This window comes from Clinocottus analis, unplaced genomic scaffold (assembly GCF_023055335.1).
Source record: "Clinocottus analis isolate CAN_PGR_092001 unplaced genomic scaffold, fCliAna1.0.p SCAF_19, whole genome shotgun sequence".
Classification (NCBI taxonomy): domain Eukaryota; kingdom Metazoa; phylum Chordata; class Actinopteri; order Perciformes; family Cottidae; genus Clinocottus; species Clinocottus analis.
The window spans coordinates 3,005,675-3,028,884 of NW_027175920.1; the positions used below are offsets into that span (position 1 = coordinate 3,005,675).

Sequence of the window (23,210 nt, forward strand, 5' to 3'; positions counted from 1 at the left end):
ATCATACGACGTTGGCATCGGGGTGAAAATGAGGATTTCTCTCTGTGAATGCGCTGTGCACGTATGCGTGTGTGAAAGACTGAGGGCCATTACTCTACCTTCAGATCTGAGGATTAGCGGTCATCCCATTAGCTGCCGTTCAATCTCTGGACAGTCTGTGTGTGTGTGTGTGTGTGTGTGTGTGTCTGTGTGTGTGTGTATGTGTGTGTGGTGAAAAGCTAACGAGCATTTTGATTCCAGGCTAAGCTCAGGTCATTAGTCAGAGCAGCTGTGTTTCATGTCTTGTATTTAGTTTTATGTGTCAAGTTTCATGGCAATCCATCCAACAGCTTGTGAGAGAGCACAGTGAACATTAAACCCACGGCGGGGATTGAGGAAAAGTCAGAGGATCACCAAACTCAGTAGGATTCATCCTCTTGGTACCATGAATACATGTACCAAATGTCATGGAAATCCTTTGAATAGTTGTTGAGATATTTCCGTGTTTCTAAATGAATGATGTGGTTCTTTTTAAAAGAGACGTACAGAGGGAATAGCGTAAAAATGCCACCGTGAAACTTCCCATTTAACTTAGATTTGAGGCAATTAATTCATGCATTACAAGTTCTCTTGCACGGTAACCTTTTGTAAGATATGTAAGATATGTCTCCCCTGGAAGCCAGATAGCAGCACGACGCGGTGAGAATCATCCAGCTGTGCTGGTTTCTCTCTGCTCTCCATGGTCACTTCACAAGTCAACAACAAGAGACTCACACGTTAATAACTAATGCTACACAAGTAGCTTCAGACTGTCAGACGGAGGAATAAGCATGACCGGTAAGCCGTGAACTGCATTGCATCTGTATATTTGACCGACGTCTGTGTTTAATCATCTGTGAATGTGTTTGTTGGTTCAGACCAGGTGTCACTGCTTGCTGCTGGAGCGTGTGTGGGTCTCCTGCTGCTGCTGCTGCTTGGTCTGAGTGTGTGTTATCTGTGGAGGAGGAAGAGGAGGAAGAAGGGTCGTAGTCAATACGAGGAGCTGCTCTCTACAGTGCCTTCACTACCGCTGTGCTCTGCTCCGGTGATCCTGGTGTCTCAGGACTCCTCGGCCACGTTAGTACCACGAAATAAACAAGCACGTTATCGAGTTTTACTTGGAACAGTACAAACGTTATATTTTCCCAGTTGTGCACATTTTTGAAGCGCTTGTCTTTTTTTCATATAGTTTACAGTCGAGTACTCACATAAATGAGACGAGATGAGAGCGGGTTTGACACGTGAGAAAAGAAAGAAGATGAACAGTAATAATGATGATAGACATTCCCAATACATTCAGGAAGACTCATTCATATCAGTTACAAAGGATGTGTTGCATATTATTTCATGAAAAAAATAATTCTTCAAGACTTTTTTCTTCACTAGATGATGATGACAGGTGTAATGTGCTCTGTTTATATTTAAAAACAGTTTATAAAAGCAGATTGAATCTGTTGTTTTCAAACAAACAAGATTAAAGCATTGACAAAAGCAATGGCTAAGAAATGCTTTGCAACACGTCGATGCCTCAAGCAAAGCAGAAAAGTGAGCTTCAGGGGAAGAATAGCATCTTTTACATGGAAGCAGCACAGTTTTTGGAACCTGTGGCCTTGATTTAAGTTGTGTGTGTGTGTGTGTGTGTGTGTGTGTGTGTGTGTGTGTGTGTGTGTGTGTGTGTGTGTGTGTGTGTGTGTGTGTGTGTGTGTGTGTAAAGGCCCCGTGAGATCCCTTTCACCTTGCCTCCTCGCTTTGTGACACAAAACCCCGGCGAGCTGAAAAATGAGGAGGAGGAGATGAAGATGGAGGCCCAGAGGGACATACTAGCTCATCGTGGGTCACTCTCAGTAAGGAGTAAGGTCATCGCTGCCTCTGTGTCAAGATGGGAATGATCCTTTACATTGAAATCATTGGAAATCTAAATCCCAGTGTACTTGGTGCTAACTGATGGTTTCCTTGTCGTTGTGAGGATGGTACCCGGTGGGGACGGTGTTGGCGGGCCTCTACTCCGTCCCTCCTCTCAGCGAGGTGGTGGTGGCGCCGCCTCCCGGCATGGCCACCCGTCTCTGCTTCTCCGTGGAGTACCGGCACGGCAGCGAGCAGCTCCTGGTCTCCCTGCTCCGCCTCGGCAACCTGCCTCCCCGCTTTCACGGCAACGTCACGCTGGTGGAGCTGCGCCGGCTCCCCGACGACCGCCGGCCCCGCCAGGCCAAGGCCCGCGGCACGGGGCCCGACCCGGAGTTCAACGACTGCTTCGTCTTCCAGGCGAGGGCACGGGGACGTTAACACGCGGAGGAATGAAGGCGACCGAAGCAGTTTGTCTCACACACTTCCTGCATGTGTGTCTCCCACCCGCAGGTGTCGGGTGTGTGCGTGCCTCAGAGCACCCTGAGCGTGTGCGTGCTGAGTGTGGAGCAAGACGGTAAACGCCACGCGGTGGGCAGGGTGCTGTTTCCTCTGGAGGGGGAGCTCGGACAGGCCGGCAGGGTGCTGTGGAGGGACCTGGAGACCGAGGACCACGCACAGGTATGAAGTACTTTTGCTCAAGTACTGTTGTTGGGTCGAGACATGTAGTACTTGTATTAAACTTGAATATTTCCATTGAGTGCCAGTACTACGGTAAACTATTTTCACCGTGCTCAGATACTTACTGAAGTAAAAGATCTGAATATTTCTTCCACTAAATGTGCAAAAAATGTAAATAATTTTTCCATCTCTAATCCGTGCCAGTGCTCAGAGCTCGGTGATGTGCAGATTTCTCTCAGCTACAGTCCTTCTCTGCAGCGCCTATCTGTGCTCGTTCTGAGGGCTCGAGGCCTTCAGCTGCTCACGGATGCAGGTAAGTCCTTTCAGGTGGAAAGTGAGAAACTCAAAATTCAAAAATGAGAAACGAATCTACTGCGCTAAGTCGCTTTGCATCCGTATGTTTCCCCAGGTGTGTGTGTCCAGGTGAGCTTACATGTACACACTCAGGTGGTGAAGATGAAGCGCAGCTGCGTCGTGACGAGTCAAAACGACCCCTATTTCCACCACAGAATGACCTTTAAACTGCGCCCACAGCACCTAGACGAGGCCTGTGTGAGGTTGGAGCTGCAGCAGCTAAACGTCGTGCGCTCAGGTGAAAGGGGTGAACTCGATGTGTTTGCTATGTGTCTGATGTCCCGTTGCATCAATGTCAGTGTTCAATCAGCTGTGTGTTCATTGTGGCTCTGCTTCATCTGTGTTCTTCTCCCAGAGCCTCCGGCCCTGCTGGGAGTGCTGGTGTTGGGCCCCTTCATGTACGCCAGGGGCCAACAGCTGCAGCACTGGATGGACATGGTCAACACGCCACAGGAGCCGGTTGAACTGTGGCACGGACTAGGCAGAGCCATTTAACCGCATAAAAACTTTGTCTTAATGGGGCAGAAAACAGACACAGGATCCTCAGACGCAACTTTAAACTGTCCTTTGATCCGGGACCAGATCTTTCAATAATCACCCTCACTTGAATCTACACCTCAGAATCTTTCCCTCTTATTTCCTAAAATTATACTTAAATATGGGAAGAAAACTACCCTTTTAACCATTAATGTGGATGTACTTCTTTATTAATATCAAAACAACTAGAAAGGTTTATTTTCTTGTTTTCTTTGAGATCAGTTTTGCAAACACCAATTAAGTATCTTGCAGCTTGAATTTAGAAGATAATTTATATTTTACACCTTTTTAACATTTCACAGTATTATTCATACAAATATGCATAGAAGATTTATTGTGTGGAATAAAGTGAGATCGAGACATTTTCTTTTTCAGTGTCATTATTGCTGTTTTTAAACAGTAATAAGTAATATATATCTATATATATATATATATATAGATATATATTTTATACATATATTATATATTTTTTTAAATATATTTTCTGTATATTTTTTATTTTATTTTATTTCATTTTTTAAGTATATAATCATGAAATGTAGTTCTCAATGTTGTCCACGAGGCGGCGCCGTCTCCTTTGACATCACTGCGCGCAGCCGCAGTTCAAAACCACCGAGTGTTAAAGCGGAAGTGAAAGAGAAGTTGATGGACGTGGAGCTGATTTAAACGTCTTCACCGGTCATATCGGTGTTTTCCTCTGGTTTTAACACCATGAAGATAAACGAGAACACTTTACTGGAGGGAAATAAAGTCGTGTTGGTTCCTTACAATGCAAAGCACGTGCCCAGGTAATAGCAACGGCTGCTGTGAGACGCACGAGAGCAGCGTTACATGTATTTATATACATTTATGTATATAAGTTACATGTATTTAATGTGCTTCTCTGCTGATGTTTTCTTGTTGCAGTGTTCGGCTTCATGATTATACTGATTTGATTCCTAATACAGGACTAGTTTCTTTCTAATTATCTGTTAACACCAAGTATAGTGCTGTACTTGAATACAATTTTAGGTATTTTAACTTTACACACTGCGGTCAAGTGAGTCCTCATCCGCCGAGTGAGCCGCACGCATGAAAATAAATGACCGTCTATTCCTGGTTTTACGGTATGATGGTCTACGATCCTTAAATTTGTAAAGTAAAATTACAACGCAGTCTTGTTCAGGGGGACCTCTGCTATGTACATGTGTATGGCCTTCAGATTTTACTGTACAGTTTTGGAGAAAAGTGACTTCAAAATCAGCTACAATGTAATAAAGATAATAGAGATACTTTTCTCAAACTGTACAGTAAAATCTCAAGGCCATAGACATTGACATAGCAGGGATCAGTTTGAACAAGACTGCTTTGTACTTTTAATTTACAAGTTTAAGGATATGCCGTTTGAATATGAATATCATCATTTCATTTGAGCTTTTAAGCTCGACTTCTCTGTCTTCTCTGTGCTTCATACCACCCCCATACCGTAACACCTTAAATAGAGGTGCATTCAGAATCGCTTTCTGTGTCTTCTATCCTCCTGTTTCAGGTATCATGAGTGGATGAAGTCTCCTGAGCTGCAGCAGCTGACCGCTTCAGAGCCGCTGACCCTGGAACAGGAGTACGACATGCAGAGGAGCTGGAGGGAAGACGATGACAGTAAGTGGCCATCTTCCTGCAATGTGCACACAGAAAAACACACTTTCAGTCCTCATGAAGAGGCGACATGTATTAACAAACATCCTTTTGCCCGTCATTTTTAACTAGTTTTCCACGCATATGACATGATCACACCTTTCAGAGGTCATAGACATGTAAAAAGCTGTTTTATTATTACAATCCATCTTAAATCTGTCTTTTCCAGAGTGCACGTTCATCATCTTGGCCAAGCAGCAGTGGGCAGACGGCAGCGTAGAAGAGGAGCAGTGCATGGTGGGAGATGTCAACATCTTCCTGACCGACCCCACGGACCCAACACTGGCTGAACTGGAGATCATGATAGCGGGTAACGCCCGACGTGTTATCCAAAAGCAAAAAAATAGCATTATAAAACATCATTGGCCGTTTATCTCTCTGTTTCAACGCTGCACTCGCTTGTATTTTTCCTTCTCTGATACTTACAAGGTTTCTTGTTTTGAACAGAGCCCAGTCACAGAGGCAAAGGCATCGGGAGAGAGGTGACGCACATGATGATGAGCTACGGTGAGCAGCTTACGCAGTCAGCCAGGAGGCTCGTCAACCGGTCAAATGTACAATATGTGTTGTTACTGAGAGTAGAGGGACAAAAAGTGGAGCAAAACTCTGGTTGCAAAGTTGTGAGTGATGGTGATCTTGTCTTCCACCAGGAGTCTCCAAACTTGGGGTCAAAAAGTTTGAAGCGAAAATCGGGCTGAACAACCAGGTCAGCATCGCCATGTTCAAGAAGCTCCACTTCCAGGAGGTAACAAGATCACATGAAACAAGACCACCACACGGTACAGAACGCCTCGTACGCGAGTGTAAACCCGCTGTCCTCTGCTCTCTTCGCAGGCGTCGGTATGTGAGGTGTTCAAAGAGATGACCCTCGAGATGACGGTGGACGAGTCCGTCCGGTCGAGGCTGCTGGAGGACACGGCCGACATGAAGGAGAGAGACTACGGACAGACGTGCAGCGACAGACGGGAACACGTTTCACAGTGACTAAAGACTGCCCGGCTGTTCGCGACAGAGGAAAATCTGAAAACTGGTGTGTGCTTTGAACCTTTCAGACATTTACACACATCTGCAGAGGTGGGGGAGGTCGATTTACTCAAGTGCTGGTTCTTGTTTTCCACACTGCCACATTTCAGAAGAAAATACTCTGCTCTTCGTGTGAGCTGAGGTTACGAGTTTCACTGATTGCCTAAAAGTGTTGAGATACTCCCGCATGTGATGCTCTCCACACGACTTGCCCTCGTTCAGCCATAAGAGCATCAATGAGGTTGGGCATTGATGCATTGATGCTGGGAGGTGAGGCCCGGCTTCCTGTTCATCCCAAAAGGGTGTTGAGCTCAGTGCTGGTCAGAAAACTAAATTATTTATGTACACAAACATTCTGCAAAAGGGCGTTGTCGTGTTGAAAGGATCTTTTACCAAAGTTGAAAGTTTATCATTGTTTACTTTCGCATTGAGGTACCATATAAACTCTATCTATCTATCTATCGGTCATATATTGTTGTTGTATTCAGATCCTACCATCAACATGAGATTAATATCTCATTTTTAAATGTTACTTCTTGGCTTTTTTCCCCCCATCTCTTTCCTTCTTCTCTAATCAGGAGACACTCCGCTCTTCTTTTTAATCAGTTTCTTTTCTTTGGATGTGTCGGCACATTTTGCTGATAATGCTTGAGTAAAAATGTAAAACTTCTTCTTGTGGAGTATTTCTTTCCGTTTCAGTATTGCAGCTTTTGGATGATGAGTCTTCAACAACTGTTCAGGTCAAACAAACAAGGTGTTAATTCGTGAGCTTTAGAGATGCTGGTTGGTGTATATTTGTTACTTTTGCATGGATATATTTTTGTTCAGAATCAGGTGCAGAATAAATCCTGTAGTGAAAAGTAGCATTTCTATGTTCTGGTGCCCGATGCCGGAGGGTTTAATCGGAGTGAAACGCATCTTACATTACAACAAATCATCATATGTCTCAGGTTCCTCCTAATTGCCACATTAGTCTGTGGCATTTCTCATCATTTTCTCCTTCAAAACCAGAAGCTTAATGGAACAGCTTTCATATCGCAGCACATGACCCCAAACGTGATTCATATAATTCTGACTTATTGCGTCCTATTAAACCTCAGTGTGCTTTTTCCTTCTCCTGCAGTCAAGTCATTAAAAATAATTATTTTGCAAGAGAAAGATAATTGTTTGGAGGCATGTAGTTTAGTTTTTGTGACATAAATTCACTTTCTTATCACAGTTTAGGAAATACAATGTGACGTTTTTTTTACAGTTTGACATACAATACTAAGACTTTGTTTACCTTCTTTCTTTCTTAAATCTCTTAATTTTTTAATAATTTCGTGATATAAAGCATATTTTGGCTACTTTTAGGCTGCATTTTACAAAGCCAAAGTTCAACTGTCATTGTAGATATACTCCAGGTGTATTTACCATGGTTCTATGTTTGTGATGGAAACAGACACCGTATTTCTTGCAGTGCATAGCCATTTATTAACGCGGACAATGTTTGAGAGCGTGGACGAAGCTGCACAAGAACCACAGCAGCGAAGGCAGCCCCGACAAATTAAAACAAGTTGCATTTCAAAAGATCTATGAAACTGAAGAAAAAAATAAAAAGATAAATAATCTGCCAGTTGCTTTTTATTGTTTAGGTAGAAGATCACGGGAAGAGGCTTTTCAGACTTCGGATCACTAGTTCAATATCAGCACTTGGTCCTCATTACGCCGTGTGATTTAGAGAATTTGAGCGAGTTAAATACTGTAACCACTGCACTTCAAAAAGTACACTATCACACTACAGTGAAACTTTTTGTAATTTTTGCTCTGTTTCTTTGTACTTTTCTTCCATGCAGCCATATGGATAAATATATTCTGAAGGAAGGCCTCAAACACGACGGCATGATTTATTTTAAATGGTTCTCTGTAATAGTAGACATATTTCTAGCAAAAGGGGAATGATCTAGATTATTGAAGCCAATATTTGAGATATAATTTAAACATAAATTTGAGCCGAGACACTTAGTCAGTTAATCGATTTTGTCGATTGAAATAAAAATTATATATAACTATATTTATAAATCAATTCATCACTTTAGTGAGCTGGTAATTCTGCCCTCTGCTGGAAAAACTATGTCATTACAACACTTTCTAAACGACCTCAATCATATCTTTGGCATTTCTGGACTGCTGGAAAATAGCTGACATTGACTCACATGATACTATTAGATCTGTGGTCTGGTGAAGATCCACTCGATGGCAGACGTGTGAGATTGAGCTGGTTTGACCGATTTCGGACCATAAAGACGGAGGAGGCCACAGACGACTGAGCTCTACATTCATACAGCCTTCACTGCACATGCTTAGACTGCCACATCTAAACTCTGGCTTACATGCACGACTCTGCTTGGCAGTTAACATGTGACTCGACACTCCAGTGCAGCACAGAAATTCAAACTCACCTGACTTTTCACTGAACATCTCTCAAATACACGTAATGCACCAAAAAACCCACACCTGGTCAAAGTGCAAAACGTGTTTGATGGGGAGGAATTCAAGAAGATGAGTGTTTTTTTTTCCTCTTAAAAAACAGACTGCAATACAAAGAGGGTACAAGCGACAACAATTCCATAGGAATTTAAGAAGATTTCAACACATCGGTCCATCCCCCTCTGTCTATCTGTACAGACTTTCCACCTCCCAGCACCAGAAACAGGGTGAGGGGATGCAGGCTTGCCCATCTTAATGATATTCATGATTTCAGCATATTAAAAAAAAAAAAAAAAATCCCCGGTGGGAGAGGGAAAAAAGTAAAAAACCTGCAGCTCTGGAACTTGATGGGCGGCAGATAAGGGTTTAGTTCTTAGACGCTTGCGTAGATTCAAGAAACTCCTTTGCCGCAGACGACAGATTTTGCACCAGCTGCCTGACCACGCCCTCCTGCTGTTTGGCCCAGGATAAGCCGTCATCCACGGCGACGTTGACGGGCACACACGCGGCTTCCTTCTGCAGGTCGGTCAGCCTGCAGGCGGCGGCGACGCCAGCCAATCCCAGCAGCAGCAGCAGGAGCAGCTTGAACATCAGGCCGAGGAGCGAACGTCGAGGTTTAGTCGTCTTTTCCACCGCCGCCGCCTTATCTGCTGGGATGCAGCGAGGGAGGGTGATGTTAGAACGACTCCTAAAACAAACTCTTGGAGAACTTCAGCTGAGTTTTTCATACACCACATTGATAACTTCCGACTTAAAACTTCTCAAAAAGCCTCGTACGGGCTGTGGAAGTTAAACTTTAATAAAAAGATATAATAAAATAAAGACATCCCTTGAAGAGGTGCGTCATCCAGAGCTTTAGACTCACCTGCTGCCTGTCCGTTCTTTTTCTTCTTCTCCTCGTTCTTCTTCTTCTGTTGTTCTCGCGCAGCCGCGGCCGCCACCTGAGCGTTGTACTCTTTCCTCCGCTTCTCCTTCTCCTCCGCCTTCTCCCGTTTACGAGTCTCCTTCTCTCTGGCCTCCCGCTCCCTCTGCTTCACCTCCCTCTTCCTCCCCAGCTCTGATGGAGGGATGCGTTGAGAAGAGATGCAGCCAGACATTATAAGAACTGTATTTCTAGTTTCCTGACATCAATAAAATGCTCTTGAACCCGGCAGATAAAACTTCTATAAGACTAGAGACGCACAATTTTGTATTAAATGAAGAACTAGCTGGTTAGAGTATAAAGCAAGACGACAAATCTGACCGAAAAAAATATTTTCAAGGCTCAAATAAAAAGATGATTCTTCACCTTTTTCCCTCAAAAGGCGTTTCTCTCGTGCGCGATCCACCTCATCCTGAAGCTCTCTCATGTGCTCCAGAACCTGGAACAAAATCTCCTTTAGGCATTCTTTTCTAAAAAAAGGGGCTTTAATGACAGGAAAGTATCAAGAGAAATGTTTTCCAAAGCAACAGCGGCCTCACCTTGGTGGCACACTGCTTGCACTGCTTCTCATCCAGACAGTCTCCGGCTGCTTTAGCCAGGCCGGCCTCCAGCGGGTTGTCCTTCAGATCCAACCACTTCAGACTCTGAGAAGCAACAACATGGTATCGATTAGGGCAATAATTCAACACGACAATTTATTGGATCATATATCCATATACACGCTTAAATTGTCTTTATTGAGAAGAACAAGCACATACTAGCTCAATGACTCAAATTTCTCAATACTTTTAATCTGTCATGTTATTAAATCACACAAAACCAAGTTCTTATTGCATATGGACGATTCATTTACTGAATATGAACATACATTGTGATACATCTATTAACCGAGACATAAAATCGTCTGTATCGTGATAGAAGATGTATATCTTCAATCCCGAGTATTGATTTTCTCAGATATCTAGGCAAGAAAGTCAATAAGTGCATGGAAATCCCAAACTATTTCTTAAATCAGGGGAAGACCAGCCACCATAGGTTAACAGTAAATCTGAGAGAGTCTGTGTGTGACCTCTAATAAAGTAGTTCAGCAGATAAACAGCGTTTCACCACTGAACAACAGGTGAACTTTACAATAAACAGAATTTTATCAAGATAATAGTTTTATTCTGCACCCAAATGTGTGTGAGGAGGACTACTAGATCTGCTTCATTGTCTAACTGAGGTATAAACACATCATGGGAGCTGGACAGCATCCGTCTTGATATTCCAGACATTGACAGCTTCAGGATCAGTAGATATAAACGTAACATGAGCAAAAAGTGCTCGGTACCCACCCTGAGCTGAGAGACGCTGACGGGCAGGACGGTCAGCTTGTTGTTGTACAGGTCCAGATGTTGAAGGCTGGCCAGGTTCCCCAGGTCATCCGGCAGACAGGTCAGCTGATTTTGACTCAGATCCACCTTCACCAGGTGGGTCAGGTTGCAGAACTCTGGCTACAAGAAGGAAACCGAGCCAAAGAAATAAGAACTCAAGTCCTGTGTGAGTGAGGTAAATCTGCAGGTAAAGTTTAAGGTTAGCAGGCTGAGAAAGAGGGTGAGGAACCAAATGATACAGTAAAAAACAAACACACTGTTAGATTTGAGGGATAAAATAGTATATTTTAGTGCAGAATGATTGCGTTTGTACTTACAGGAAGGGAGGTGATGTTGTTGCAGGACAAGTCCACAACAGTTGCTTTGGTGAATAGAGCCTGTAATACATCACACCATGGGTCAGGTTGATTGCACACAGTAAAATGTACATGTCATGTCAATTTTAACCAAGAAACCTGCAGCCGCATCGTGTCATGATTAAAGTGAAAGCACATTCACGTGATGATATCAATGTTTAATTCACGTTTCCACGCGCACACTGAGACATTGAGGTGGACGAGGACCTCACCAGCTCTCTGACTGGCACCTCGGTGAGGTTACACAGGCTCAGGTCCACTTCATTACCGCTGATTTTATCCTTCAGGTTCAACACTTTGCTGTTTTTACTCATGCTGGTGCCCGAGGTAAAAGTCTGTGTAACCGGGGAGAAAACGTGCTGCATGTTTAACGTGGCAAAGACACACTGAGACGAAGGCATGTTGAACACATTGTAACAGTTGTCGTGCTGCAGAGAGCAGGAAACCCCGCTCCTACGTCAACGTTTCACACGGTTTGCTCACCTGTTATGGCAGCGGCGACTCAACGGTGCGGAAGTGTGACAGGCGAAGGAAAAGAAATGAGTGGTCCCAACTTCTTAATGTGGAGAAAGTTAGCGGAAGAGCTCTGAGACGTTAGTAAGTACGTGGTGTTTTCTTTTTTCTTTCTTTTTTTGGCAGCACTGACTGCCTCAATGAAAGTCCACGTCACTGATTGAACGACAGCGCGGAGACGTTTAAAGCGAACAGCGCCACCTGCAGCGCCGGAGGACACAACGCACACTGCAGGACGTGTGACGCAACTACACGTAGATATGTACGCATACAAGTAATTATATATTTAAAAAAAAATAATAATAATAATATGCACGCATGTACATACACACAGCTGCATGCCACGTCGTGTAATTAACCAGAATATACTTATGGCATTTTGTATATTTTTAATTTGCATATTGTATTCTCAGTCTTTCATACACTGTACTGCACAACAATTTATTTAATTTATATGATACATTTTCAGCCATGTCACAACATCTAACCAGAAGTGCAAAACACAATTAATTAACTGCAGAGACACAAATAACCATTATCGCACTAAATATATTGTCACGAACGATTTATTTTACTTATGAAGAACTTTGACGGCCTGACGTGAGACAATTGATTAACAGAATTATATTTTAAATTGAAAAACATCATCTGTGTAATTCACCCTCTTATGTAACAAACTAAGCTGGAATGCTTGGTGGAAACGCAGCTCAAGTTTAGAATATTACAATACAGCACATGTTTGATGTGAACAACTGTGTAACACATGCAAATTGAGCGTATAGTTGCATTACCACTGAATGATTCAAAACTACCTGAATAGGCAAATACACCTATGATCATTAGAAGATCAATAGAGAAAATCTTCCATTACATCATGAGTCCAACTAAAATACATAACACATAAAAACACACTCCCAGCTGTGATATAGAAAATGAAAAACACTCTGTTGATTATTTTAGCCATTCTGGTCCAGTAGCCGGGCTTCCTTTCTTCCTTCATGCTGTTGAGGAGCAGAGTCAGAGTTTTCACCGCCTCACTCAGCTCATCTGAGATCTGTTCAGAGTCAGAATCCAGCATCAGTTGGCTGCTGCTACCCTGAAAAATGGGTTCAATAAACTGTGTTTGCACATTGTGAAAATTTAATGCAGCTGTTTTATTTGAAATTCACATTTATGTTAGTTAAAATGGCAGGGTTTTATTTAACCTTATAAGCCCCAATACAAGTTGGCTCATTGGTAATAAGATGCACATACAGTGTTATCCATTACAATCAGGGACATATCAACTTAAGAGGGTATTATTCCTCCTATATACCAACAAAACCTCATATATCATCAAAAAAAGATGTAATGAAGGACGTCTTCAGTGAGATTTGTGCAAAAAATGGAGTTAATAAGGAGGTTAATTCATTAAATCATTAAAAAAAAGGCTGAAACAGTTGTGGAAGCAGACTTTTCCATATTTGTATCCACAGTCTTTATCTACCTCATTGGCTTGAGATGTAGAGTCTCTTTCCATCAGATACATCACCAACATCGTCTCCAAGAGGCTCAGCATCATCAAAGTAAAACTCCCAATGCAGTAAACCGCTGAAAGGAAAAGGCAGCACGTGAAAAAATAACCACACATTGAATCTGTATATGTGCTGTTTCTGCTCATAGGAAAGGATTCAGAGCTTTTCTTTTACCTATCAGTGGAATCCTGTCTGAAGAGGAAGGCAGAATTTCATTGAGAATGAGCTGCATCACAGTGACAGCGAGCAGCACAGTGACCTTAAAGCTGAGCTTCTCTCCCCCGCTTTCTGAGATCAGGAAGGAGGCCAAGTCCAGACACAGGAAGAACACGATCGGTAGCAAGAAGTTAACGATGTAGAGAGCAGAATTCCTCCTCATGATGATCTGGGAAATTATGTTCAAGGGTAAGTTGATGGAATGCTAAACCAAGGCACAGGTATGGAGTGCAATACAAGAACAACATCATGCATGGTAACCCGCCCCAACCTGCCCAACAACAGTGGTGCAAGAAGCACAACTACTAAAGAGAAGTAGCATTGTCTATGTCTATTTGAAATGACGTAGCGTTCAGTCAAACATCTTAACATTTTCCGGAGGGAGGACTCCCAAGTTACCCTCCACAAACACGAAAGCTTAATATCGAGACCTCTGTGTGGTGCCGGAGAGGCAGTGCTTCTTGCAGGTAAAACCAGTTAATTAAACTATTATAGGTATATGATTGGCGCGTGGTATAATACAGACGATCCGTAAAATTTCGTAATTCGGGACCTTTGCCAATCGCATACCTTAATGAAGTCTCACAAAATGAAAATACATCAGTAATGTAATTGCACTTACTTAAGACAGAGGTGGAAAGGAAAATGTAACGTATTCTTTCCACCTCTATGTGTGTCTATCCAGAAATACTTACATTGTAAACCAAGATGTCTTGCGTTAAGCCAAAATTGTTTACAGTTGTATTGCTGGTGGAAATGTCCATGAAATACCACTCAGAATGATTCTGCATCATCTCGAGAGACCACAATGTGTTAGTTGTGCTCTTATAGAATAAAAGCTTAAGATCCACATCTGAAGTGAGAGATAATAAATAAAGAAAATTGTGAGGTTCCCCTGCAAGTTAACAAAGGATAATATGTTATGTCTTCAGGTGACAATAAACTGTTAAAGTTGTTAAATTCAAACTCAAGTAGACACGAGAACACATAAACAATGCACAATTTATACATTTTCTAAACACAAAAGGTTCACGGGCTCACCAGAGCATAGGATGGACTTGAAAGAGAGTTTGCAGCTCTGAATGTCAAAGGGAAATTTGTAAACTTGTATCTTGCAGGTGCTGCTCACCACCATGTCGTTTCTAGTTGAGACCGTACCGTTAAAGTTAAGCATGACATGCGGACTCTGAAGGCTTTTGTCCTTTTCTGTCCTGTTTGAGAACAAACACAAATGCGTTACCAAACTAAGCTAAATGTCACCAAATGTATTATCTATAACACAATAACATCATGTAAAAAATACTCAAAGTGCAATAAACTATAAACCACCAAACCATAACACTGTAATATCTCTTGTTCAACAATGCCTGGTTTCATTTGTTGGATCTCATAACGGAGAAAGTCTTTGGCATGATGCTCATCCACAAGTTACTGTTGGTTGTGTGGATTTGTGAGGGTGAGAGCATGCACCTACATTCAAACTTACATCTCTCCAATAGTTAGATCTGGCCTCCACAATAAATGGTGAGGAATATGAATGTGTGAAATACCACAGAAGTCATCAGGATTCCAGGAAAGGTCGTCACCCTGCCACGACTGCAAGAAAAACCACGAGGTGAAATGTGTTTAGACAGGTTGTGGGAATTAATTCAACCAAAAAGTGCTTTCTTCTTCAGAGATGACTCACCAGATCAACCCAAAGGTAAGAAATAAATTTCTGGTCTTTTTCGTTCTATGAGCAAAGAAATATTTGTCAAAAATCTTTTCCAAACAGACAAACCGGAATATATCATAAAACACAAATTAAGTTTATCAAATGACAACAAGCATGGAAACATCAGCGCTCTTATGACACCGTTTTGAGTAGGGGAGTAGCTCACAAATCAATACAGTCACAATATTTTGCCCCCGATATCGATGACATCGCAATATCAGATGTTTCAAAAGGGTGTAAAGAGGTCATTGGGCATACAATCATAAATGAGCGCCGTGGACAGACACAGAGATGCACACACACACACACACACACACACACACACACACACACACACACACACACATGCACACACAGAACTGACCATAAGATCGGCGGAGATAATAAAGAACCTTTCCACAACAAACCAAAAAATAAACCTTTAAGATGTGGATGGTACAGAATAGCTACTATTGGAAATGATAATTGGAATTTATAATTAGAAGCAACAACTTACCACATCTAGAATGGCATAGAGGAAGATATCCAAGTAAACCACTGTGGGAGATTCAGAACTACCAGGCCTGGTCATGGCATACTGCTCTTTATTTTTGGTCACGTTCAGGTACTTCAAAACATCCCGATGCCGGCAGACCCGATTGGAGGAGTTCTCATGCACAGCTAAAACATCACAACACATTCTCCATGAACTTCAGAGCACCCATGTTTGAGTTATGGTCTCTCAACTATTCGCTACTTAGAAACAAATGTATTTTTTACTTTTGAATGATCTAAAAACATTTGATTATGTTCAGCCCTCAATATACACTGTGTGCCAGCCTCCTCTGTGACAGAGCTTCTGCACAGCTTCTTAACTGTGGGATTGTTAGGAATGATACATCTCCATGTTTCATGCCTCCGTGGTGGAAAGGGGTTTCACCGGCTTAGCTACGAAGTTACCGAAATCTACCTTTACTCATGCAGAGAGGTGATGTCTGAACACATTTGATTTGCCTGCAGTCTGAACTTAGTCTTTGCCTTGCCTAAATTCATTAAATATTAATCCAGCTCATAAATATCTGCAATAATGAACAGTACTTGTGGTCAAGCAAAGACCATTATAAAACGGGCGTTGGCCCAGCATGAGGACGAACACTACTCAACCATTTAATGAATATAAGCATTTTTACAGTCCACCAAGTCTAAATAGGCACATCTGAGATCTATACCACATAATGCATGTTGGTAAAATGATGTTCTCTCAAAATAAACCCAGTGTAATACAACATCCCTGCAATAAATACTACTGGCAGTGCTACCTCGTGGTGCTGTTCAGTTGTATTGTATCATACTGAGAATTATATCTAATATTTAGTCCACCATGTTTCTGTCAGTGAGCGTAGACTTCTTACTATAAATTTTTTATATTGTTTTATTACCGTTCTACTGTTTATTTATATTCCTTGATTTTTATCTGTATTTCCTTTGTGAGCAATGTTGCTGTAATCCTGTAATTTCCCCACTGAGGGACTAATAAAGTATTATTTTATGTTATATTAGCTCTTCGCGCTCCCTTTCACAGGTGTCACACGTCCTTTAAATGTTCTGGAAAGTTCCAAATACATCTTTATCCTTAATTTTTACTCATGAAGTCCCTAAGTGACACCTACTGAACATCGTGGTGGGTCATGTGACCGGGCCATGAGATTTTGTGTTAAAGTGTTAAATTGAAAAAAAGCTTGTTTCTTGTTGTTAAAAGTAAGATTTACCCGTTTAAGAACTAGAATGCTTACTTAACATGTCCTTTATTACATTGAACCTGCTGGGAGCACATTTCTTGATAAAATTGATATAATCAAATCAAATCAAAATCGTTAATTCTCAGTTAATTTCGCTGATTCAATGACATTTAGCTAACATGTTTTATATTGCTCAATCCAAAGCATATTTTAAAAAATCCAAAAATGATGTTATAATTATTTAATTATTACTAATTTATTTTACCATTAATGCACAATGTGACATATATATATATATATATATATATATATATATATATATATATATATATATATATATATATATATATATATATATATATATATATATATATATATATATATATATAACATTTAAAAATGTTGACACTATTTCAAAATCAAGGTCAGACATGTGTTCTCTGTGGTCTATTTATTCTGTATTATGTCCTGTTCCATGACAGAGTAATGGAGTCAATATTAAATGCAACTACTTACCACATATATAATGGAATAGAGTTGTTCAGGTAAACTTGTGCAGGAGAATCAATCTGTGAGGAAAAGAGAAACCTTACCATTGAGAAGAAGCAGAAAAATGAAGCCAGCAAGCATCATGAGTGCAGGATCAGTGAGAATGAAAGGTCTGCCGTGTGTGGTGTTGTTCAGAACTATTCCCCAACGCTTATCTTCACAGCGAAGAGGGCTGGGCGTACTGAATGACGAGCCCTTTAATATATTTATCTCAGTCGTCTAAGGCTGCTTTTAACACCAAATATTATGTTCCTCGCGATAATCTTTTGATCCAGTTGCAAAGATGGCAAAATTCAATACAATTCATTTTCTATGGCTCAAAATCACACATTTGAGTTTTAAGTTTCCTGCAAAAATCTAGACAAGCTGTCAGATCATGTACGATGCAGAAAGGCTTTATTGAAGATGTATGAATGGAGAAAACTCCATAAATAAGACAACATGAAATTTCTCAAACCATAAAAGAAAAAAACATATTTACTTTAAAAAAAAGTGTACATTTAATGTATAGCATGCATGCTGAGTATGATGGATGAACAAACTAAAATGGTTATATAACGAGTAGGCATTAGAGGCAAATAAGTTGCCCCTCCTCTATGTTTGAGAGATAAAGATTAAAATACATTTAAAAAAATAATTGGTTGAAAAAACTATCAAACTACAAATAGTGATTGTCTGAAGTGTACAATGTACAGTGTAAACGCACAAACCGCGGGCGACCATGCATGTGATATGAGATAATATAATGATGGTATATAATTAATTAAACATAATTCAACTGTTTTCTTGTGTTCAGTGTGACCGCTAAAACCCAGAAAACTGCCAATTCTTATGTGTTTAAGATATCAATATTAATAATAGTAATCAGTTCATTGTGGCTGCTGTGTACTGAGCGCAATGAATGTCAATCGGAGCGATCAGTCCTCGTATTGCGGTTTTTGCCAAAGTAAAAAGAGATAAGTTAAAAACACAGAGGCAGTGATGATATAGGAAATGAAGAAAACTGCGTTAAATATTTTAGCCACTCTGGCCCAGTAGCCGGGCTTCCTTTCTTTCTTCCTGCTGTTAAGGGAAGTCAATGTTTTCTCCATCTCCTTCAGCTCATCTGAAATCTTTTCCAAAGCAATGGACTCCCCAGCCGGTCGGCTGCTGTCGCCCTGCAGGAGTGGCAATTGATGAGATTATGGAACATAAAAACATTGCGAGCGGCTACATTTGATATTCAGTTTTTTCTGTCCACTGTGATGCGATTGAAAGGGTTGGTTCATCCAGTTTTTATACTAATTATTTTGTTTGTTTTGCTTTTCAATTTAGATGAGCGTACTTTTTAAAATGTCACACAATCCTCACCTCTGTGGTCACTGACAGTTGTTCAGACGGAGTTTCATCAACAGAACCTTTGCAGACACCGGCGCAGGGAGTCCATTTCTTCATCTCTGAAAGAACACGTTTGATTCAACGACAATAGAGCATGTAGTTGAATCGGATGTTTGCAGAATGTATGCTTGAGCTCACTTGTACAACAGTTCTCTTTGCCAACGCTGTCCTCACAGTCCTCGCTGAGGCTTTGGTCTTGATCTGCTTCCTTATCCTGGGATGCGGACTCTTTCGCCAACAGATACATCATCAAAATTGTCTCCAGGAGGCTCAGCATCATCAAACCAAAAACCCCAATGCAGTAGACGGCTAACAGAGGAAGGCAGCATCATTAATGTGAGCAAATAACCAAACATTGAACCAGTATATTTATAGTTCCTGCTCTTGTGAAGTTCAGGCCAATTAAAGGCACGACTTCGACCCTCCTTACATATAATAGGAATGCTGTCTGAGGAGGAAGGCAGAATATCATTGAGAATGAGCTGCATCACAGTGACGGCCAGCAGCACAGTGACCTTGAAGCCGAGCTTCTCCCCTCCGTTGTCTGGGATCAGGAAGGAAGTCAAGTCCAGAGCCAAGAAGAACAGGATCGGTAGCAAGAAGTTGGCGATGTAGAGGGCAGACCGCCTCTCCATGGTGATCTGTGAAATGATCTTCAAGGGTCAGTGGAAGTTTACTTTTGTCAACGGCTAAACCCAACCAACGTCAGGCACAACAAGGTCATCCGACAAGATCTCTGGAAACCTCTGTATCTTTAGATTTACACATTTTATTTAGATCAATTCAAGCTAGGGAGGAAAGAAAGAACTCAAAGTAGAAGGAAGGAAGGAAACATACAGAGAAAAGAAAGGATAGAAAGAACAAAGGAAATTAAGTATCCAGGCTTTTTTAAGTCTCTGGTCCAGGCGAGGGTGCTAGCTGAAAAAAAACTTACTTTGTCTGCTCTATCATTCACTTTTTTGTTTAGTTTTTCTGTATTTTGGTCTTGACAACGATTTAATAATGTATCTGTTCTCTACTTTTTCCACATGTCATGTCCAAATACTTTTGCATGTCTGTATCCAGAGAGATACTTACAGTGTAAACCAACACGCTTTGTTCGATGCCAAAATTGTTGACAATTTTGTCGCTGATGGTCATGTTGACGAACAGCCACTCGGACTGGGCCATCTTCTCGAGAGACCATTCTGTGTTCCACGAGGAGTCAGCGTACCTTTTAAGCTCCAAATGTTTCCCTGAGGTCGGAGATTTAGAAAAAATCAACGTGAGGCTACCAAAGGATTGCTAGCAAGAAACTGTAAAAGTAATTAAAGCACACACTTGTAGACACGGGAACACACAAACAACGCATAGGAATTTACAAAACTTTGAACACAATGAGCTCACCAGAGTGTACGATGGACTTGAAAGTCAGTTTGCATTTCTGAACGTCGAAGGGAAACAAGTACATTTTCATCGAGCAGGTGCTGACCACCACCATGTCACTCCTAAAATAAGTATCTCCGTCACTATAAATCTTGAGATGAGGACTCGAAACAGCCTTATTCGTCTCTGTCCTGTATGACAACAAACACACATGTTTTTAACAGAATTTTCTCTATAATATTATACAATATAACAAGTCCCCAAACCATGTAAATGCAATAGGGACCCAGTTTAATACTGGTTAGCTACTGGTTAAGGAAGACAGAAATAGAGGAGTATGAGAAGATGAGAGTATACATTAAAGTGCATATTCATACTTACATCTCTTCAATAGCTATATCTGGCTTCCACACTACATTCGTCGGAGGATAAATCGTCTTTATTCCACAGAAATTCTCATGATCCCATTTGTTGTTGTAATCGTTCCACCACTATAGAGGAAACAAGAGAAAGTGCATTGGAACAGACGAGACGTTTGAGTCCATCCAAAGCAATGCAAAGTGGTAAACTTGTTTAATCAAGATGTGCTTTTTTTCTGCAGAGAACTCACCGAATCAACCCAAATATAGGAAACAAATTGCTGTGCCTTCTCGTTCTATGAGAAAACAAATGTGTGAAAGTTTTTCCAGCCAGACATCCTGCAACCGTCATGACACTCGGCCCAAATTCAGTGTTAATACAAGTTTCTAAAAGTTTGGCGGGAGGCTACGTATGCTAGTTCTGGCATACTGCACGCTGCCAGGCCTGCTGCTGTGAGGGTGAAAAAGCATTGCAGTCAATGGGTCAGTGGTGCATTTTAAATATGTTCAAAACACTGGTCTCATGGCTATGAAACAGCTGTCAATCACAGTTAAGATAAAAGAGATAACAACGGCTCAGCAAACAGAAAGCACCCAGAGTCAATTCCCCATTCTTCTGCCATTCACTTCTCACGTCATCATTTCATTGCTGTCAATCACAATATCAGCTGTTTAGATCCACTGGTCTCCTGCCTCCAATATCACAGAGTTAATTAAATAATTAATTGAATAAAACAACGTAAAAGCTCTAATTTCTTACATAAAGAAAGGCATAGAGCAGAATGTCCAGGGTTACTGATGCGTATCGGAGGGAAAATGTATAAAGTACTTCATAAATGGCCACATTGTGATGCTTTAAACACATTAAAAATATTGATTTGCTTTCGGCTTTCCAGTTTCCAGTAAATACAATGTGGTTTTGTAATATCCTGTTACATCACAGACAAACAGAGAATTGGAACTAATATAACCTCCTTGACAAGAATTGTTCATTTTGAATAATAAGCGACCACTCACCACATCTAGAATGGAAAAGAGCAGGACATCGAGGGTCACCTCCGTGGGCTTGTCATCATCACCGGGCCGGACCATGGTGTGCTCGTTGTCGGCCTTCAGGTTCAAGTGCTTAAAAACCGCCCGATGGGAGCACTCATCGGAGGTGGTGCTCCTATCTAGACCCAAAACTTTAACACATATTCTCTATGAGAAAGTTTAGTCTTAATATGCAAGACATCAGGAAATGTAATGATTTTTATTTCGACCTCCAGATCGTTGAGTTACGCTCTGTCAGCGTGTACGGTACGTACCTCTCACATTGTTTTTCTGATCGCTCTTCTCTCGAAGATCTTCTGAGTAGTTGTTGGTACTTCCATCTGAAGAAAAGAAGGGTACAGTTTCTACTTGATTCAATTGCACTAGTCTAACGCGTTATCTTTTAACACTGAGCTCTGGTGGTTTTGAAATATTTACCTTAACCTAAAAAAAAAAGGAGCCGAGTAGGATTTCTTTCAGGGGAACCTCACATCTCGGTAAAATGATAAATATTCACTTACCACACGTAAGTGTTAGAAAATAGATACATGTATTATTATTTTAGTCACATTTTTATTCTGCATCATGAACAAAACTCCATTCACCTCAATTGTATTTGGGTAGCAAGAGATATTCCCCACCTGCATACATCACACATAAGTGTTCCCTTTTACCTGTGGCGAGGAGCAGAAAGAGGAAAGCCGCCAGCATCGTGACCTGAGATCTGCACCGTGGATGAGCCGCCCTGTCCTCTGCGTTGTCTGGAAATGTGTGTTGCAGTCAAATTAACCACCTCTTGTACTGGAAGAGGGACGGGCAAATTTTATGACCGACCCTTTGTTTTTGGATTATTATCTCAGTCGAATAATAGAAACACACCCAATGCAATAAAAGCTCCCAGGAATTGTCAACATCTCCCACATTTAGCCGACTGTTGAGAGAATTAAGTTCAATTCAGGTGCTTCATCTGAAAAATATCGAGCATTTAAAATAACAAACCAGAGTTTATATTCGTACAAGTCTCAGGTTACTACTCAAAGCGCTCCCATCTCTTTTAGGACATGTTGACTCTTTTATTTTCCACACAATCACTGCTATTGTTGGGTTTACAAAGTGGAGGGGGTCTCCAGAATAATGAGACAAATCCGTTGTTGTATTAACCCATACACGATTGGTACATAACAGTTGTAGCAAGTTTTCAATTATTTGTTTTTGTCGGAAGAAAAAAAAGCAAGTTTCATGCAATAATATAGAAGAAAACATGTGATACATACTAATAGTAAATGCAAAAATCAATTTAGAGTTTATTATAATTTTACAACACAACCAGACTCTAAAACATTAATTATGTAACACAGAGTTAAACATGCAAAAGTTGTAAAATACTGAACCAGAGTAAACGTTTCTGCAGAAGCTTTAAAACAAGTGAGTGGAAAACAAGACTTTTATAAGTGAACATCGTCCAGCACAGCCAGATGTGGGAAAACCACAAGTTGCTAATGTTGTCATGAGACTTTGTTTGCAATGCTTAGGTCATTTGAAAAAAAAAAACAATATTAAAAAACATGTAAATGCACAATAAAATGTGAATTTTATGTGAATGA

The 23,210-nt window shown here is 41.0% G+C and overlaps 5 protein-coding genes across 6 annotated transcripts; 2 read left to right on the forward strand and 3 right to left on the reverse strand.

Moving 5' to 3' along the window:
- Positions 1-809: 809 nt before the first annotated feature.
- syt15 (synaptotagmin XV) lies at positions 810-3,563 on the forward strand. Its single transcript, XM_068583443.1, has 8 exons — positions 810-816; positions 897-1,095; positions 1,733-1,869; positions 1,985-2,280; positions 2,374-2,541; positions 2,746-2,854; positions 2,951-3,133; positions 3,251-3,563. The coding sequence occupies exons 1-8, from the start codon at positions 810-812 to the stop codon at positions 3,388-3,390; spliced, it is 1,239 nt and encodes a 412-aa protein (XP_068439544.1). The 3' UTR covers positions 3,391-3,563.
- Positions 3,564-4,056: 493 nt separating this feature from the next.
- On the forward strand, positions 4,057-7,329 carry nat9 (N-acetyltransferase 9). Its single transcript, XM_068583371.1, has 6 exons — positions 4,057-4,220; positions 4,961-5,070; positions 5,276-5,416; positions 5,554-5,613; positions 5,757-5,851; positions 5,941-7,329. Exons 1-6 carry the CDS (start codon positions 4,144-4,146, stop codon positions 6,088-6,090), a joined length of 633 nt encoding a protein of 210 aa, XP_068439472.1. The 5' UTR covers positions 4,057-4,143; the 3' UTR covers positions 6,091-7,329.
- A 1,244-nt stretch (positions 7,330-8,573) lies between these two features.
- On the reverse strand, positions 8,574-11,918 carry lrrc59 (leucine rich repeat containing 59). 2 transcript variants are annotated; one of them, XM_068583410.1, is made up of 8 exons: positions 11,733-11,918; positions 11,462-11,584; positions 11,211-11,270; positions 10,855-11,013; positions 10,060-10,164; positions 9,887-9,959; positions 9,464-9,655; positions 8,574-9,245 (listed from the first exon to the last, which is right to left on the reverse strand). In XM_068583410.1, exons 2-8 carry the CDS (start codon positions 11,561-11,563, stop codon positions 8,965-8,967), a joined length of 972 nt encoding a protein of 323 aa, XP_068439511.1. In that variant the 5' UTR covers positions 11,564-11,584; positions 11,733-11,918; the 3' UTR covers positions 8,574-8,964. The 2 variants fall into 2 exon arrangements, with proteins under 2 accessions (XP_068439511.1, XP_068439510.1); XM_068583409.1 differs by having other exon boundaries at positions 8,574-9,248.
- LOC137789689 (5-hydroxytryptamine receptor 3A-like) lies at positions 11,916-15,885 on the reverse strand. Its single transcript, XM_068583444.1, has 9 exons — positions 15,703-15,885; positions 15,180-15,224; positions 14,979-15,088; positions 14,534-14,703; positions 14,188-14,345; positions 13,451-13,661; positions 13,216-13,352; positions 12,706-12,858; positions 11,916-11,963 (listed from the first exon to the last, which is right to left on the reverse strand). The coding sequence occupies exons 1-9, from the start codon at positions 15,883-15,885 to the stop codon at positions 11,916-11,918; spliced, it is 1,215 nt and encodes a 404-aa protein (XP_068439545.1).
- Positions 15,886-18,390: 2,505 nt separating this feature from the next.
- LOC137789690 (5-hydroxytryptamine receptor 3A-like) lies at positions 18,391-22,253 on the reverse strand. Its single transcript, XM_068583445.1, has 12 exons — positions 22,248-22,253; positions 22,017-22,050; positions 21,873-21,947; positions 21,592-21,758; positions 20,826-20,870; positions 20,597-20,706; positions 20,237-20,406; positions 19,928-20,085; positions 19,281-19,491; positions 19,034-19,159; positions 18,824-18,909; positions 18,391-18,630 (listed from the first exon to the last, which is right to left on the reverse strand). The coding sequence occupies exons 1-12, from the start codon at positions 22,251-22,253 to the stop codon at positions 18,391-18,393; spliced, it is 1,428 nt and encodes a 475-aa protein (XP_068439546.1).
- Between the last annotated feature and the right edge of the window lie 957 nt (positions 22,254-23,210).